At 38.7% G+C, this 19,432-nt stretch overlaps 1 protein-coding gene across 4 annotated transcripts in view; it reads left to right on the top strand.

The window, feature by feature from the left end:
• The window catches only part of ZRANB3 (zinc finger RANBP2-type containing 3), a 177,090-nt gene that overhangs the window by 107,744 nt on the left and 49,914 nt on the right, over positions 1-19,432 (top strand). For all 4 annotated transcript variants that reach the window (XM_060178035.1, XM_060178034.1, XM_060178033.1 and 1 more), the window contains 2 exons: positions 783-962; positions 2,080-2,232. In XM_060178035.1, coding sequence (XP_060034018.1) covers positions 783-962; positions 2,080-2,232 — 333 coding nt within the window. The remainder of the gene's footprint in view (positions 1-782; positions 963-2,079; positions 2,233-19,432) is intronic.

Here is a 19,432-nt window from a genome sequence, read left to right as displayed (position 1 = left end):
CTCTCCTTCCTTTATCTCCTTCCTTTCTCAAAGTACCATTCAGCGCTGACTATTGATGGTGCTAGAGATTAGACCTGGGATATCAAGCGTACAAGTCCTCTAATTTTACATTTTGGGACACATTTTTCATTTGAAAAGATTTGCATTATTTTACTTATTGATTACAAAACAAAGCCTGGTTAATAATTTTGATGTTCTACTACTTCAAATTGTTGTAAAATCTTATGCACAGAAATTCAATGGTGCTATATATGTTGAGATATAAGGCAGTAAATTTAGGCACTTTGATATGTAATGAGAATTTTCATAGGAATAATATGATTGGAGGCATGCTTTTTAAAAACTGAAGCATCAGTATGGATTAAATGAATAGCTCTCTGCCTAGTTGCTATGGATACCATGTGTTAAAATTATATTCTCATTTATTGATATAATGGATTTTATTAAAGTTTCCTGTGCTAATATGAATTCACTCTTCAACAAAGCATAGAGTGATTTTGTTCCATCAAACTGACTTTTGCTTTTAAGTCCTGTGTTATAGCCATGGTTCCACCACCCATGCCACCTATCAAATAACTTGAAATATTGAAATACCTTCTAAATATATTGCTTGTAGTTCACCTGGTCATCTTGAAATAAGTGTCTTCATTTGCCTTAATTTGGCTTTTAAAAGTGGACATGTTTCTAAGTTCTTCAGTTTTGTCTCCATTTGGTATGTTGAGAAATAGCATGTTACAGCCTATGCTATTTGCATCTTGACTTCTTTGCTTTATTTTGCTTAGGGTTTGACATTTACTGCAGCGACTCATGTTGTATTTGCTGAGCTGTATTGGGACCCTGGACATATAAAACAAGCAGAAGACCGTGCTCACCGAATTGGACAGTGTAGTTCTGTAAATATTCACTACCTTATTGCAAATGGAACTCTAGACACCCTTATGTGGGGAATGTTGAATCGTAAGGTAAGATTTGAATTTCAACCAAGTTACCAACTTACTCATTATGGTTATAGCCAGATTGAATTTCAGGCTGAGGAAATCTAAATGCACTGAGATATTGATGTTAATAGTCATCAACTCTAGGAAAGGGCTCAGTTGATAGTACTCTACTTGTGAGCCACTATCATGAGAACGAGGTATGAGTTTATATGTATTTCTATTATTCTGTAAGACTCTCTTCTACCATTTCAGAGGCTAGGTGAGAGAGGACGGAACCATGTTTTCAAGCCCCAGGTTCTTTTTGCAAGTAAAAATTAAAAGTCTTTCTTAGAAGGATTCTTGAATTCCCACTATTTTTTTTTTTGACAGAGAATCTACACTCAAGCCTTGTAAAAAGTTAAAGAACATTGCTTTCTCTGTTATCTCTTCTCTCAAATGTGAGCAGTGTTTATAGGATAAAAAAAAAGAATTAGAGAATATTTGTCAAGTACTGAGTATATTGACAAACGTTTAACATGGCTAATCAGATATAATTTAAATTTCAGTTTAGAAAGATTGGGGAAAATTGAGAATTGCGATTAACGTAACATAAACTTTTACCTCATTAAAAGTGGGAAGTATTGACATAGTTATCTTTTTTGTTTATTTACTTATTTATTTTAATTTATTATTTTGGTGGAGCCTCTTGTATGTGTGATTCACTGCTCTGGGTCATTTTTCCACTCAGATAGAGGGAGAAAGAAACAGAAAGAGAAGTACCACATGTGGGTGGGGCTACAAACCAGGGCCCAGTGCACAGCCAGGTACACATACACACCCTGCCCAGTGAGCTGTTTGATTATAATTTTAAATAATTATTAATACTGAAACTCTTCTATAGAGTAGGCCAAAGGGGCTTCTCCCACCCACAGTCTCCGCCCTCCTGGGACTCCAGTCACAGCACTTGCGTGCAGGCCAACTCCTTGTGGAGTGTCAGGTCAGCTTTGGGAAGATCGCCAATACTGAAACTCTCCTATGTTGAAACAGTATGATTTTCTCTAGCAGATTGCTATGATTTAAATGCAAAACCAAGTTACTTGCTTCGTAAATGTCACCCAAAGGTAAAACTCTTGTAAAACCCATCGGCTTTTCCATCTTACAGGCTCAAGTTACAGGGAGCACTCTGAATGGTAGGAAGGAGCAAATTCAAGCTGAAGAAGGTGATAAGGAAAAATGGGATTTTCTGCAGTTTGCTGAAGCCTGGACTCCAAATGAAAGTTTTGAAGAGCTCAGGAACGATATTTTGTTCACTCATGTAAGATTATATGACTTAGTCCTTTCCACTTTCTGATTTTCCAAAAGTGTAACTTTATCATGCGTTACTTTAAATAGCAATTTTCAATTATTTATGATATTGCTGGGGCCCTCTTTATAAGAATTGAAAAACCTCTGAGAACCAAAAGATAACATTTATAGTAGGGATTTGCAACAGTGGTTTGTAACTTCCAGTAATTATAGAGTAGAGCTCACTGTCTAACTTTAGAAAAACAAGCTAAATAGAACTATTGATAGATATATTGGAGAGTAAGGAAAGATGCATTAGATTTGCCACAGATTTTATTTTATTTTATTTATTTATTTATTGGGAAATTAATGTTTTACATTCAACAGTATATTTGCCACAAATTTTAACAGAAACAAGACACAGACATTTACATTACAATGCCATAAGTAAATAAAGAATTTACACAATTCAGTTAGAAAAACAATCAGGAGTCGGGCATTAAGCGCATGTGGTGCAAAGCTCAACGACCGGCATAAAGATCCCGGCATAAAGATCCCGGCATAAAGATCCCGGCATAAAGATCCCGGCATAAAGATCCCAGTTCGAGCCCCCCAGCTCCCCACCTGCTGTGGAGTCACTCCACAGGCGGTGAAGCAGGTCTGCAGGTATCTTTCTCTCCCCCTCTCTCCACTTCATGCCTCTGACCAGACCCCCCCTTTTTTAATTTTAAGAATGTTTCCTTTATTTTTTTTAAAGATTTTATTTATTAATAAGAAAGATAGGAAGAGAGAGAAAGAACCTGACATCACTCTGGTATATGTGGTACTGGGGATTGAACTCAGGACCTCATGTTTGAGAGTCCAGTACTTTATCCACTGCGCCACTTCCCAGACCACATATTTTGCTGTACAGTAACTGATTTAATTTGATGCAGTCTTACTTGTTTATTTTTGCTTTTGTCTTCCTAGTCAAATAGTGGTTTTCCAATCCCATCATAGCTTCTCTATTATTCTGCATGTCTTGGATAATTAGTGACATTGAGCACTTTTTCATATGTTTGCTTGTCATCTCAGCATCTTTATTGGTTGACAGTCTGTTCATATCCTTTCTTCATTTTTTTAAATGGAGTTGTTTGGGTTTTTGTTGCTGAGTTTTGTCAGCTCTTTATGTATTTCACTTATTAGCTTTTGTCAGATGTATGACACACGAAAATCTTCCCCGTTCAGTAGCATCTTGTTTTGGAGATGGTTCCAATTGCTTTGTAGAAACTTTGCAGTTTGATGTATTCCCACTGATCTATTTTTGCTTTTATTTACCTTGCTATTGGACTCTTAGAGTCTCTCAAAACCTTTTTGAAGTAAGCTTCATGGAGTTTTCTATCAATCTTTTATTTTTATGTATTTTATAGTTTCAGGTCTAACATCCAAATCTTTGATCCATTAGGAGCTTACTTTTGTGCCTGCTGACATGTCTGGTGATCCTTTTTCCATTTTTTTGCCATGTTTCAACACAACTTTCCTAGCACCATTTATCGACCTGAGCCCATTGCATGTGTAGTCCCACTGCTCCCAAGCTGACTTTTCTTCTTTTTATTTCAGGTAGAGAAAGAATCACCACAGTACTAGAACATTCCTCAGTGCCTCCATGTAGAGTCATGGTTCAAACTCACTTGCTTGAACTGTTGTAACAGGATGGCTTTAACAGGTGGTGAATATTTCTAAAGTATCACTATCTTCAGGAGTGTTCATTTTACCTTTAGTTCAGCTCTCTACAGTTGCAGCTGGAACTTAGAACTGGGGTTAAGAGAGAGAGAGAACTTCCACAACAGTGAAGGAGAGATTATGAGTTAACACATGCAGCCCAATTTTAGAAAAGGGGAGGCTGAGAAGCCGAAAGAGGAGTTGCCCAGAGTCAAGACTGAACCCGTGTTCACAGTGAATGTGAACTGAGGGCAGGAAGAGTCAGGAGGCCCCAGTACTCTTTCCATTTTGTTACCTTAGTCAGTATCTCTCTTTCTATTTTGGAACAGGTCTTCAGACTGTCCTTAATTCAACCACAGTATATACTGTTTTCCCTTACCAATTATTTTCATGTTGTGGACTACTAGTTCATGATTTATCAGTGGCCCTTTCACCCATCCTTCCTTTTCCTTCCTCTCTCTCTCTCCCTCCCTCCTTCCCTCCCTTCCTTCCTTCCTTCCTTCCTTCCTTCCTTCCTTCCTTCCTTCCTTCCTTCCTTCCTTCCTTTCTCTTCATTAGCTTCTTCCTGCTTGCTTAAACTTCCTTACTGTGCCTCAGCATTTGACCTGGCTCACATAGCAGCCTTTTCTCTGTCGTAACCTCAGAATCCCTTGTCTTCTGTGCTCAAGCTCCTCTAGAGCATCCTTCAAAGTAAATTATACTTCAAACCCTCAAATTTGCATTAAAAATATATTGGATGACTGCTGGTCTACTGCAAGTGTGTAGTTGGAAAGAAATACTCTTTAACACAACTTGAAATTTTAAAATACACTCTCAAAATTCAAAAGAAAGCTTTGCATTTTTAATCAAATGTCAACATTATATGGTGGGTTGTAGACTTAGAAGTACAAACAAAAAATCATCTTGTACGTATAATAGTTACCTTGTTTCCCACATACTGTCTGTTGAAAGAAATAGCAACAGCATAAAGAAGGTTGACTAGAGGAGCCGTGGTATTCATAAATTCTAAATTTATTTTGTCATTTGAGGGAGATAGCATAATGTTTATGCAAAAGACTTTCATGCCTTAGGCTTTCAAGTTCCAGGTTTATCACCCCTAACTACCATAAACCAGAACTGAGTAGTAATCTAGTTTACAAAAATATATTTCGGGAGTCGGGTGGTAGCGCAGCAGGTTAAGTGCACGTGGCGCAAAGCGCAAGGACTGGCGTAAGGATCCCGGTTTGAGCCCCTGGCTCCCCACCTGCAGGGGGATGGCTTCACAAGCAGTGAAACAGGTCTGCAGGTGTCTATCTTTCTTTTCCCCTCTCTGTCTTCCCCTCCTCTCTCCATTTCTCTCTGTCCTATCCAACAACATCGACATCAATAACAACAATAAAGCAACAAGGGCAACAAAAGGGAAAATAAATAAATATTTTAAAATATATATATTTCTTATTAGAAATCTCATTTCTGATATGCTAACGCACTGGTTTCTTGGATTGAATGGATCTTAAACTAGAGTATATACTATATATATATATATATCAATTCAAACTACTCTATAAATGTTATGTAGTTCAGCTAAATAACAGCCAAATAGTAAGGATAAGAGGATAGCTTCATTGTTATGGAAAGACATTCAAATAGCTGTTATAACTTGAGAGTTTGTTGTTTTTGGGTATTTGTATCCTTTTTTTAAATATTCATTTATTCTTTTTGTTGCCTTTGTTGTTTTATTGTTGTAGTTATTATTGTAGTTGTGATTGATGTCATCATTGTTGACAGAGAGAAATGGAGAGAGGAGAGGACGACAGAGAGAGGGAGATTTGCTTCCACTTGTGAAGCAAATCCCCTGCAGGTGGGGAACTGGGGGCTCAAATCGGGATCCTTCCCTGGTCCTTGTGCTTTGCGCCACTTGCGCTTAACCCACTGCGCTACTGCCTGACTCCTGTTTGTATCCTTTTATGACATTAGTTCACTCAATAATAATTGACATGTACTAAGTGATCATTTCATGTACTATTTAACACTCAAGAGCTTATTTAATCTTTACAGTCACACTATAATCAAGACAGGTATTGTTACCATGCTTTATTACTGTTCAGAAAGGCCTAGTTCATATAGTCAATAAATGATAAAACTAGGACTCGAACCTAGACCTTTCTGTTTCAAAGTCTGCCTTTATAACCCTGCCAAACTAATACTCTATGCACCAAGGTTCACACGTTATACATCTTTAGTTACGTGTGGAACAAGTCAGTGGAATGTTTATGGGGTATACTGTTGATGCATAGCAGGGATTCAAAGGTTATTCATTATATGAGCATTTGTTAAGATTCTACCAAATGCAAATGAAAAGGCCACTCAATAGATTGTCTTAAATAAGAAGACAGATAACAAAAAGTACTGGCAAATATAGAGAAAAATTGAAATATTCATACAGTGCTGGTAGTGTCATCCACTAAAGTCATTTTGGAAAACCTGACAGTTGTCTGTTTGTTTGTTTGTTTTTGTATCTGTTTGTTTTTACCAGAGCACTGTGGTAGTGCTGGAGATTGAACCTGGTGCCTCAAGCTTGAAAATCTTTTTTGCATAACCATTAGGCTATCTCCCTAACCCCCTGGCAGCTTTTAATATGTTAAACAGAGTTATTATGTGACTCAAGATTACACTTCCAAAAGAACTGAAACTGTATATTCATACAAAACTATGCACATCAAAATTATAACAGCATGATTCATAATAGCCAAGGGTCTATAACAGTCAAATTGATGAATCAATAGAACAGTTGATGACTCAATAAACAAAATATGGTATACGTATATAACAGACTATTATTTAGTCTAAAAAGAAATTATGACAATATTATAACATAGGCAAATCAGAAAACATCCAAAGTGAAATAAATAAGACCCAGAAGACCATACATTGTCTGATTTCATGTTTTGCAGTTGAATAGACAAGTATAAAGAGACATACAAGAAATCTGTGGTTGCAAGGTGCTTGGGTGATGGAAAGATAGGGAGTTACTGTTTAAATGTCATTTAGAAGGTGATAAAGCTGTTTTGCAATTAAATAGTAATGATGATTGTACAGTTCTGAATATACTGAAATCCTGGAAATGGGCATTTTGAAGACTAATATTATCATACATAAACAAATTCCCAACAAAACTGTATATTTTTAAATCTTTATGTTAGGGGCAAAGATAAAGAAAATAACTAATTTTCCATCAGACCTCATTCTATTAGGAGAGGTTGTTGTTAACAAAGTATTTTAATGCAATAGAATAAATATGAAAATAGAGCGTGAGGGAGATAGCATAATGGTTATGCAAAGATCCTTTTTCTTTTCTTTTTTTTTTGCCTTTAGGGTTATTGCTGTGGCTCAGTGCCTGCACTATGAGTCCACTACTTCTGGTGGCCTTTTTCTTTGTTTCTTTTTTCTGTTTTTATTGGATAAGACAGTGAGAAACTGAGAGGGAAGCGGAAGACAGAGAGGGGGAAGAGAAAGATAGACACTTGCAGACCTACCTCACCACTTGTGAAGCGAACCCCCCTGCAGGTTGGGTAGCTGGGGGCTCGAACCAGGTTCTTTGCTCTGGTCCTTGTGCTTCGTACTGTGTGCACTTAACCCTGTGTGCCACCGCCTGACCCCCAAAGAGACTCTCATGCCTAAGGGTTTGATATCCCAGGTTCAATCCCCTGTACCATCATGAACCAGAGCTAAGCAGTGCTCATCAGGTAACACAAAAAAAAGAAAGAAAAGGAAAAAGAAAAGAAAAGAAAAGAAAAGAAAAGAAAAGAAAAGAAAAGAAAGGAAATAGAGACAGTGATATAAAGTCCAGAGCATAAAGCATTGGACTCTCAAACATGAGGTCCTGAGTTCAATCCCTGGCAGTACATGTGCCAAAGTGATGTCTGGTTCTTTCTCTCCTTCTATCTTTCTCATAAATTGTTGTTTTCGCCGGGCTGGCTTCACGGGCAGGTAACAGACGACCCGGGACTCATGGCTGGGTTGTACGCAGTATCTCTTTATTCATGCAGGATGCAGCGCAATCTATACCAAGCTAAGCTAAACTAAAAACTACAAACAATCTTGTCCTTATAAATATACTAGCCCAGTAGGGTGGGAACAGGATGCGACGCAGAGAGGGTGGAGAGAAAAGTGACTGGTGAAAATCAGGGTATGACAAGGAGAGGGGGCGGAGCAGGTGAGAATTCAACCTCTAAACCACCAATGCCCTGGAGGGAAGGTGGTGCTTGTTAACAGAGGTTATGTAAATAGAATACAGTGTTATGTAAATAGAATAGTGTTAAGCAGGGGGGATTAAACTAATGAAACAGAAGGGGTTTTTAGAAGCATACCAACAATAAATAAATAAATAAATCTTTAAAAATAAAGAAAGAAAATAGAGATATATAAACCAGGAGAATGCAGGTCCAAATTAAGAGTAACTAGGGCAGGTCCAGCAAGATAGCTCACCTGGCCAGCGTGCATGCTTTGTCATGTGCAAGACCCCAGTATGAACCTGACCTCCACCACACTGGAAGAAATTTAAGTACTGTGAAACTTAAACTTAAGTATCTTTCACTCCTTCCCCATGTCTCTCTTTGTCTCTCTCAGCTCCTGGGTACAGTTCTTATCTCCCTTGACAGAGGTCTGTTCATCACTCCAACACCAGTTTAAGTCCTCTTCCAATCTGCTGCACTGGGTCTCCAACACCCTGTCTAGCCCTCCTGCCCATCCACCACCCTCCATATACACTTAATACTTTGCTTTGGTGCAATTGACCACACAGTCCACATTTTATCCTGTTTTTGCTTTCTTTCCTTGTTAACTTAACTTTTACCTATAAGTGAGATCATCTGGGGTTCATCACTCTCCTTCTGGCTTATCTTGTTTAACTTGATTTCTTCAACTCCCAGCCAAGATGTGAAAAAGGAGGTAATTTCATCACTTCTTTGCACTCACTCCATTGTGTACATATATATATATATATATATATATATATATATATATATATATATATATATATATATACCACAACTTTCTTAATCACTCATCTGTGACTGGGGATCTGGATTGCTCCCAACTTTAGGCTATTATAAAGTGTGCTTTTATGAACATAGCCCGCATGTCAGCATCTTATTTAATTAGATAGGAATGGACATTATACAAAATCTGAAAACTTCAGTCATTTTTAAGGAGAATTTAAATTAAAATTTGGACAAATAAAACCCTGTTCTATCACTCTATAGTCGCTGACTTATTTACAAATGTTAGTGAAGGCTTTTCAGTTCCTCGTCTAGTCATCAAACGGCTGCTGTTGAGAGACCAGCAAGATGTCCCAGGGGTAGGGCAGTAGCACAGCGAGTTAAGCAAGGACTGTAGTAAGGATTCCAGTTCCAGCCTCTGGCTCCCCACCTGCAGTGGGGGTCGCTTCACAAACAGTGAAGCAGGTCTGCAGGTGTCCATCTTTCTCTCCCTGTGTGTTTCCCCCTCTTGATTTCTCTCTATCTTATCCAGCTACAGCAATAACAACAAAATGGAAAAAATGCAACAAAATGGAAAAAATGGCAACAAAATGGAAAAAATGGGCAACAAAATGGAAAAAATGGCCTCCAGGAGCAGTGGATTAGTAGTGCAAGCACTGAGCCCCAGAGATAACCCTGGAAACAAACAAAAAAAAAGTCTAAGTGCCCATCTGTAGCACAGTGGTTTGTTGATTCTTCTAGGAACAGGACACAAATGATATGAGGCAATGATTGTTCTTACCAGAGCTGCTCTTTGATCAAAATCTGTTAAATGTAACATCGTTGGTTTCTTGACGGTGTGGGCTGCCCTGGAATAGCAGCAGGCTTTGCAGTGCTTTATTGTTTCTTATGAGTTTTACTAGATTTCCTTTTCCTCTCCATCAGTTCTAATAACCGACTTCTAATCCTATCTGCTCGGCCAGGGGATTTGCCTCTAAAAAAACCCAGTTGTTTAGGAAGTCAGGCGTAGCGCAGCGGGTTAAGGGCAGGCATAAGTATTCAGGTTCGAGCCCCAGGATCCCCACCTGCAAGGGAGTCACTTCACAGGCAGTGAAGCAGGTCTGCAGGTGTCTGTCTGTCACCCCTCCTCTCTCCATTTCTCTCTGTCCTATCCAACAACAATGACATCAATAACAATAACTACAACAATTAAACAAGAGCAACAAAAGGGAATAAATAAATAAAATAATATTAAAAGAAGATTTTTTTTAAAAAAAGTAGTTTACTGTAGTGCAAAACACAGATATGTTAGGTCCCTGAATCTTTCAGATAAAAACACACATTTTGCCAGCTTAAGCATTTTGTAGTTTTTATTTCCAGCACATCTCACCAAAGCAGTATTTTTCTTTTGTTTTTCAAAAATAACATTGAACAAAAAACAGGAACACAGTAACTATCAACTATATAACTGAAGAGAGGGACATGTTTCTCTTTCTTCCCCATTTCTTTTTTTTTAATTTTTTTTAATTTTTTTTTAAATTTTTTAAAAAATTTATTTAAGAAAGGAGACATTAACAAAACCATAGAATAAGAGGGGCACAATTCCGCACAATTCCCATAACCCGATCTCCACATCCCACCCCCTCCCCTGATAGCCTTCCCATTCTCTATGTCTCTGGGAGTATGGATCCAGGGTGGTTGTAGGTTGCAGAGGGTAGAAGGTCTGGCTTCTGTAATTGCTTCCTCGCTGAACATGGGCGTTGACTGGTCAATCCATACTCCCAGTCTGTCTCTCTCTTTCCCTAGTAGGGTGGGGCTCTGAGGAAGTGGAGCTCCGGGACACATTGATGGGGTCGTCTGTCCAGGGAAGTCTGGTCAGCATCTTGCTGGCATCCGGAACCTGGTGGCTGAAAAGAGAGTTAACATACAAAGCCAAACAAATTGTTGAACAATCATGAACCTAAAGACTGTAATAGTGCAAATGAAGTGTTGGGGGTATTCCCTGCATGCTCTTGTGTACTTCTGCTTTCAGATATATATTTTTCCCCTAGTTTATGGGCACGGGTGAACCTATGCTCTATCTCAGGGGACCTGGACTATATCTAGGTTTGGGGACTTTATTGGGGAGTGGACCACCTGGAATGGAATTAGAGAATACTATGAAAGGAAAGGTCTCAACCGAGTGATGAAGCTGAAGGGTTGTCATTCCACACCTGAAGTCTCTGATCACAGTCTGAAGTGAAGCATGCTGGGGTAGCACTCGTTGTGTTGATTAGGTTGTGATCCGCGGATGCAATATTATTTGATTTGAATTGAGAGCAGCATGCAGAAAAGTGGGCCCCACCCTAAGGTTCCAGGACTGGGGGAAATATAGGCTCTATAGTTCTTCGCCATTTCTTATGAAAGAAGCCTTATCTCAACTTTATTTCCCCATAAGCCTTTGGGGGGGTCTACTATAAACTTAATTCAATTCTCTTATTTAGGAATCCCAAAGTTGTTTCTATAATGACTCTTTGAGATGCAATGATACAGTTGTAGGAGACAAAAGACTTTTTAATTTTAATTTATTAATTAACAAAGTTTCACTAGGCTATAAATATATTGTGTGTTTTTGTGTTCCTGCTGATCTTTACTGCTGAGAAATGCTGATAACATTGATAGTAAATGTTCAAATGTAGACTTACCAGAATTTTATAGGCTCTACATTCAACTCTCAGTATGGCTGCTGCCATTTGGAGTCTATTTTGGTGAGACTGATAAAACTTGCTTCTTCTCCGCTTCCCCAGAGACCCACCCTACTAGGGAAAGAGAGAGGCAGACTGGGAGTATGGACCGACCAGTCAATGCCCATGTTCAGCGGGGAAGCAATTACAGAAGCCAGACCTTCTACCTTCTGCAACCCTCAATGACCCTGGGTCCATGCTCCCAGAGGGATAGAGAATGGGAAAGCTATCAGGGGAGGGGGTGGGTTATGGAGATTGGGTGGTGGGAATTGTGTGGAGTTGTGCCCCCCCCATCCTATGATTTTGTTAATGTCTCCTTTCTAAAATTAAAAAAAAAAAAAAACTTGCTTCTTCGAGAGCTCTTGAAATTGATGAATCTAATAGTTTTGGGAAGTCTGCATATTTTGTGAGCATTTTTTTACACTTCTTGCTCTTTTTTTCAGTCTTTTTTTTTTATAGGATAAAGAAAAATTAAGAGGGTAGGGGAGATAGAGAGGTAGAGAGAAAGATAGATACCTACAGACCTGCCTCTGTGCTCATAAAGCATCCCCCAGCAGATATGGAGCTTAACTTAAGTTTAAGTAGTCCAGGAGGTGGTGCAGTGGATAAAAGTATTGGACTCTCAAGCATGAGGTCCTGAGTTCAATCCCTTGTAGCACATGTATCAGAGTGATGTCCGGTTCTTTCTCTCTCCTATCTTTCTCATGAATAAATAAAATATTTAAAAAAATTAAATTTATTTTTTTCTTTCTTGGGTAAAGACTGAGAAGTTGAGAGAGAAGTGGGAGACAGGAAAAGAGAGACACCTGCAGCACTGCTTCACCACTTGTGAAGCTTGTCCCATATGCTGATGGGGATGGGGGCTTGAACCCCGGTCCTTGTACATTATAACGTGTACACTGTGCTAAATGTACCACCATGTGCCCCTTTCTCAGAGGTTTGAAACAGTGGTTCCACATTAGCTTTATTATTTTTTAAAAAAAACTTTAATAAAAAGGGATAAAATAAAAGTCATTTGGCAGCCTCTTACAGATTTAGAGATTCTGCATTGATGTTTATTTAGTACCTGCACCTGATAATTTTGTTAAAGGTCACTTCTTTGTTTGACTAACCAGACACATCTGAAATGCCTGCTGAAGTCTTCATGAGGAATTAATGGCACTATATCCCTGTCTCGAATCAAGGATATTGTATTTTGTTTTAAGTTGACCTTCTGTGACATTACACCTTTGTGTCCTACCAACACATATATGCTATGCCTCTCTAGTGATTGTAATCTATGTGCTTTCTTCTCCACACCTCATCAAGTTTCTGCCTTTTTCACTGTTTAAGCACTCTGTATATCATTTGCTTTCTTCTCAGAAGCTGTTCAGAGTTTAGTTGCAGTGCATAAGGAATGTTTTTCATACCTGTACAGAAATTCCTTAGTTTGGGCATTATTCAGTGCCGTTAAGTGACTGAGATAATTAGATACTTCATTAATTATTCAAGAGAATTTACATATTCATTTCCTCTGTGTTGCTGTATCAGTTCAGTTGTTTTTTATCATTTTTATTTTTTAATTTAATTTAATTTTTTTATTTATTTAAGAAAGGAGACATTAACAAAACCGTAGGATAAGAAGGGTACAACTCCACACAATTCCTGCCACCCAACCCTATCCCCTCCCCAATAGCTTTCCCATTCTCTACCCCTCTGGGTCGTTGTGGGTTGCTGAAGGTGGAAGGTCTGGCTTCTGTAATTGCTTCCCTGCTGAACATGGGCGTTGACTGGTCGATCCTATTTTTTTATTTTATTTATAAAAAGGAAACACTGACAAAAACCATAGAATAAGAGGGGTACAACTCCACACAATTCCCACCACCAGAACTTTGTATCCCATCCCCTCCCTTGATAGCTTCCCTATTCTTTAACCTTCTGGGAGTATGGACCCAAGGTCATTGTGGGATGCAGAAGGTGGAAGGTCTGGCTTGTGTAATTGCTTCCCTGCTGAGCATGGCCCTTGACAGGATCCACCTGCTTCTGTTCTCCCTGGTCTAAGCTTTTAAGAGTCAACATAGTCAACATATCAAACAGTCAGCCTATGGTCTGTGCATTAAAAATTTTGAGACATTCAATCAATTTTCCTCTCTCATATTAATTAAATAATGATTTTTTTATGACTACAAAATAATAGGAGTGTACATAAACACCATTCCCACCACCAAAAGTCTGTGTTCCATCCCATCCTCCTCCCCTCCCACTCCCATGAAGCTGAACATCCACCCTCACCCTCACCCTCACCCTCACCTTTACTTTAGTGCCCTACTCCAAATTCAGTCAAATCCTGCTTTGAGTTTCCCTTCCTGTTCTTCTTTCTCAACTTCTGTTTATGAGTGGGATCATCCCATACTCGTCTTTATCTTTCTGATTTAGCTCACTTAACATAATTCCTTCTAGCTCCATCCAAGATGGGTCAGAGAAGGTGTGTAGTATTCCATTGTGTATATCTACCACAGCTTTCTCAACTACTCATCTGTTGTTGGGCACCTGGGTTGCTTCCAGGTTTTAGCTATTACTAATTGTGGTGCTATGAACATAGGTGTACATCAGTTCAATTGTTAACATCTATGCACCCAATGAGGGGCCATCTAAAATACATAAAACATCTACTGAGTTACCGAAATATATCACTAGCAACACAGTAATAATAGAAGACTTCAACACCCCACTCTCACTTGACATATCATCTAGGCAAATAAATAAGAGAATTATGTGAAGAGATAGATAAACTAGAATTATTGGACTTTTTTCAGTCACCCCAGAAAACTAGAATACACATTCTATTCAAGGACAGATCATATGTTAGAACACAAAGACAATTTAAAAAATTCAAGAGCATTGAAATCATCCCAAGCATCTTCTCTGACACAGTGAAACTAAATTAAATTAACACTTAATAACAAACAAAAAACTAGTCAAAGTCCCAAAATAGGAAAATTCAACAGTACAATACATTTGCACAGAGACTTAACCAGTTTGCATTCCTATCAGCAAAGTACCAGGATTCCTTTTTCTCCACATCCCCACCAGCATTTGTTTTTCCAGTATTTCCAGTGTAGGCAATTCTCAGTCAATTTCTCTTTATCTAAAGAAAAGTAAAGGAGGGGAACTTGACCCATATGTGCACCTTTAAATATTTTATTCTAATCAAGTGATTCTTAACCTTTATTGGGTCGTGAATCTCTTTGGGACTAAAGAGTAAGAACTCTCAAAAAAATGCACATACAATACAGATATTCTATGAATAACTACAGGGTTTTCTCAGACTCATTGAATGTTATCCAAGGTCTTGTGAGAGCCTCAAGAGCCTCAAGTAAAGAATTCATAATTCAGGGTCAGGTGGTGATGCACTAGGTTAAGCCCACATAGTACAAAACACAAGGACCTGCACAAGGATCCTGGTTTGAGCCCTCAACCCCCCACCTGCAGGAAGGTCTGTTCACAAGCGGTAAAGCAGGTCTGCAGGTATCTATCCTTCTCTCTCCCACTTTATCTCCCCCTCCTCTCTCAGTTTCTGTCTGTCCTACAAAAAAAAAAAAATAATAACTCAGTAAACCTTGTAACTCTTCTGTATTCCCATGCAACATGTAAAATCATCCTTAGGATTTATCAGATATATATTTTTTTCTCACTTGTTTCCCTATCAGTCATAGTTGCTAAATGTCAAAGACACCTCATCAATCAACTTCCTGCTTGATTGCTCAAACTGCAGTAAGAAAGCATGACTGTTTATAAGGATCAGAGATCTAATTGATTACCTCAGAGGAAGTCTTTATTCCTGTAAGATCCTACAGCTTCAGGCAGTGCCATGGTCAGCACACTAAGTTTTAAGGTTTACTACCTATAACCACATTCATCATTGTCCAATTTAACCACGGCAATATTAGCTAAAGTCATTACTACAGATTAATCTTGCCCTCTCCTTTTTCTAAAATTACACTCTAAATGTCTTCTTTGACTCCTGAAATTACATAAAACTATTTCCTTCCCACCCACCCACTCCCTTTTTGATTTTATATACTAAAGTCTCAATTTATCATTGCCCAAGTAGTGTGTGCTTTGAAATAGTACCTGTACTGATTACTCCCATACTGGGTGACTAAACTGTCACAGTGACAGAGTTATGCATCATTTTCTGATTACTGTCAGTCACTGCTAACCTTTACTCTCATTCTGCCTTTAGTGCATAATGGAAGTTTCTTAAGTTCTAATTTCTAAAATTAGTTATTGCTTAAGTAGTGAAAGACATTCTCTTTAAAATAGCTTAATTAGATAATCCAATTAAAGGAATCAGCTGTAAAAAAAAGTGGGAAGTAGGGTGGTGGCGCACCTGGTTGAGCACACATATTATGATGCTCAAGGACCCCGGTTCCAGCCCTATTCCCCACCTGCTGAGCTTTGCAAGTGATGAAGCAGGGCTGAAGGTGTCTTTCTGTCTCTCTCCCTCTCAGACACCCCTCCTTTCTCAATTTCTTACTATCGCTATCAAATAAATAAATAAATAAAGATACTAAAAATTCTTTTAAAGAATGTGATATGTGAAGGCCCTATTCCTTTTTTTTTTTTTTGAAGAATTTCTTTGTGTTTTGTGTTATTGGGAGAATTGTTACTCTTTTTTTTTTCTTCTTAGTGATTTGATAATGGTTTACAACATTATAAGATTACAAAGGTATAGTTTCACACTACACCCATGACCAAAGTTTTGTGCTCCCCGCCCCAACCACCATAGTGCTTAATTCTGAAAGATAGCTTAGTTTTTTGGTTTTTTTTTTTTGCAAGTTCATATGCTTTAATAATTTGTATTCTACATATGAGGTAAACCTTCTTGTAGTTGTCTTTTACTTCTTACTTTACCTAGCATAGTTACCACTAGCTCCCATCCATTTTTTCCCAGAAGGTATATGTTTTTTTTTTTTTGCTTTTATTTACTTATCTATTTTTAAAGTAGTGATTTAAAAAATTACAAAATAACAGGGGTACATTTCCACACTGTTCCCCTACCAGAATTATGTGGTATATGATTTAACGTTACAGTTTCACACTTCTTTGAGATGTAATACTAATTACCCCAACATATCCACCACTAAAGTACCAACATCCCTCCACCAAAGTCCTTTGCACTCCCTGATTGCTTCAATCACTCCCCCTTCCCCTTTGGTAATCTAAGAGTTTGTTCTCATTGTTTCCTTGCTTTATTTCCTTATATCCCACATATCAGTGAGATCACCCAGTATTTCATCTCTCCTTTCAGACTATTCTTTTCCTGATGACTTTCTGTTTATTTGATCTGTTCATTGATGAGAATAGGTTCTTAAAGTCCACTACGATTATTGTGTAGTTGATAACTCTCTTCAGCTCTGTTAATAGTTGGTTTAAACATTTTAATGCTCCTTAGTTCGGTAGACACATAAATCTATCTTTAGTACCTTATTTTTTGTTTGTTTGTTTTTGTACTAGAGCACTGTTCAGCTCTGACTTATGGTGGTGCAGGGGATTGAACCTAGGATCTTGGAGCCTCAGGCATGAGAGTCTGTTGGCATAACCATTTCTCCTCCTCCTCCTCCCTGCTCCTCTTTTCCCTGAACCCTCCCCTCTACCCCAGAGTTTTTTTTTTTTTTAACTTTTTATAAAAATATTTTATTTTTATCAACACCAGAGAAAGATGGGATGCTTGGGATCAATCTTCAAACCTCAACCTATGGCCGTTGTAGCCCCTGCCACTTTTCCTTGTCTCAGCTTGATTCCTTTTGATTCTCCTTCTCTGTATTGCAGAGCATCCTAGGAACAGATGAAGATCGCTTTACTGGTAACTGATGTGCAGGGGGGTCGCTTTACAGGTGGTTAAGCAGGTCTGCAGGTGTCTATCTCTCCCCCTCCTTTCTCTGTCCTATCTGGCAACAACATCCCCCAGTCTTTTACTTGGATGCACTACACCAACTCCAGTCCAAATTCTGCTTTGTGTTCTCTTCTGTTCTTGTTTTCAACTTCTGTCTGTGAGTGAGATCATACCATATTCATCCTTCTCTTTCTGGCTGATCTCCCTTCACATAATTCCTTTAAGCTCCATCCAAGATGAGGTGAAGAAGGTGAATTCATCATTTTTGAGGAGTGTTCTTTAGTGGATTGGTCCCTTATTCATTATATAATGTTGATTCCAGCCTCTCATTGCCTTTTTTAGCTTGAAGACGATTTTGTATGCTATTGGTATGGCTGTCCTTGCCTTTTTAAAAAAATATTTATTCCCTTTTGTTGCCCTTGTTGTTTTGCCCTTGTTGTTGTTATTGATGTCATCGTTGTTGGATAGGGCAGAGAGAAATGGAGAAAGAAGGGGAAGACAGAGGGGGAGAGAAAGACACCTGCAGACCTGCTTCACCACCTGTGAAGTGACTCCCCTGCAGGTGGGGAGCCGGGGGCTCAAACTGGGATCCTTACACAGGTCCTGTGCTTTGTGCCACATGCGCTTAACCCGCTGAGCTACCACCGGACTCCCTGTCCTTGTCTTTTATAGGCAAATTTTTGTCTGTGTGATAGTTTTTCTCTCTTTCAGTTTGTCTACATTGCTTTGTCTACATTGCTCATTGGAGTCCCAGTGGGTTCCCCATTATACTTCTACAGTTTTAAGCTTAAAAAAAGTACGTTGGGGAGTTGGGCGGTATTGCAGAGGGTTAAGCATACATGGTGCAAAGTGCAAGGACCAGCATAAGGATCCCAGTTCGAGCCCCCGGCTCCCTACCTGTAGGGGAGTCTCTTCACAGACGGTGAAGCAGGTCTGCAGGTGTCTATCTTTCTCTCCCCCTGTCTTCCCCTCCTCTCTCCATTTCTCTCTGTCCTATCCAACAATGATGACATCAAGAACAACAATAACTACAGCAATGAAACAACAAGGGCAACAAAAGGGAAAATAAATAAATATTTAAAAAAATTTTTTAAAAGTACATGTTGAGTTTATGCAAAGACTCCCTATTTTTACTGTGTTTCTCTTATACATTTTATATTTTTAAGAATCTTCTCCTTTTATAGAAGTCCCTTTAGTAGTGGCCTGGGAGGTGGCACAGTGGACAAGGTCTTGGATCCTCAAGTATGAGGTCCCAAGTTCAATCTCTGGTATCACTATGCCAAGAGTGATGCTCTGGTCTTCTCTTCTCTCTCTCTCTCTCGCTCTCTCTCACACATTAATAAATAATACAATAAATCTTTAAAAAAATAGCAGTCCCATTAGTGTTTCTTGCGGGACCAGCTTAGTGGTATTGAACCCCCATTAACTATTGATTATTGTTGTTGTTAATTTTGTTTACTTTTTTAACTAGAGGACTACTCATCTCTGGCTTTTGTTAGCAGAGATTGAACATGAGACCTCATATCCTCAAGGACTTAAGTCCATTTTGCATAAACATTGTGCTGTCTGAACTCCTATAAACTGTTATTTGTCTGAAAAGTTCTTTATACTCAAGAATGTACTTTAAATGTTAAAAATATGACTGCAGGGGGTCGGGCGGTAGCGCAGCAGGTTAAGCGCACAGGGCGCAAAGCACAGGGACCAGCGTAAGGATCCCGGTTCAAACCCCCGGCTCCCCACCTGCAGAGGAGTTGTTTCACAGGTGGTGAAGCAGGTCTACAGGTGTCTGCCTTTCTTTCCTCCTCTCTGTCTTCCCCTCTCCTCTTCATTTCTCTCTGCCCTATCCAACAAAGACAACATCAATAACAACAACAACTACAATAAAAAAGGGCAACAAAAGGGGAAATAAATAAGTAATAATAATTTAAAAAACATGACTGCAAATCAAAATAATTCTTAAGAAGGGTTGGA

The sequence above is a fragment of the Erinaceus europaeus genome, chromosome 18 (assembly GCF_950295315.1).
Source record: "Erinaceus europaeus chromosome 18, mEriEur2.1, whole genome shotgun sequence".
NCBI classification, from domain to species: Eukaryota; Metazoa; Chordata; class Mammalia; order Eulipotyphla; family Erinaceidae; genus Erinaceus; species Erinaceus europaeus.
The sequence above is the reverse complement of the archived record's forward strand: the minus strand, read 5'-3'. Positions and strand labels throughout refer to the sequence as shown.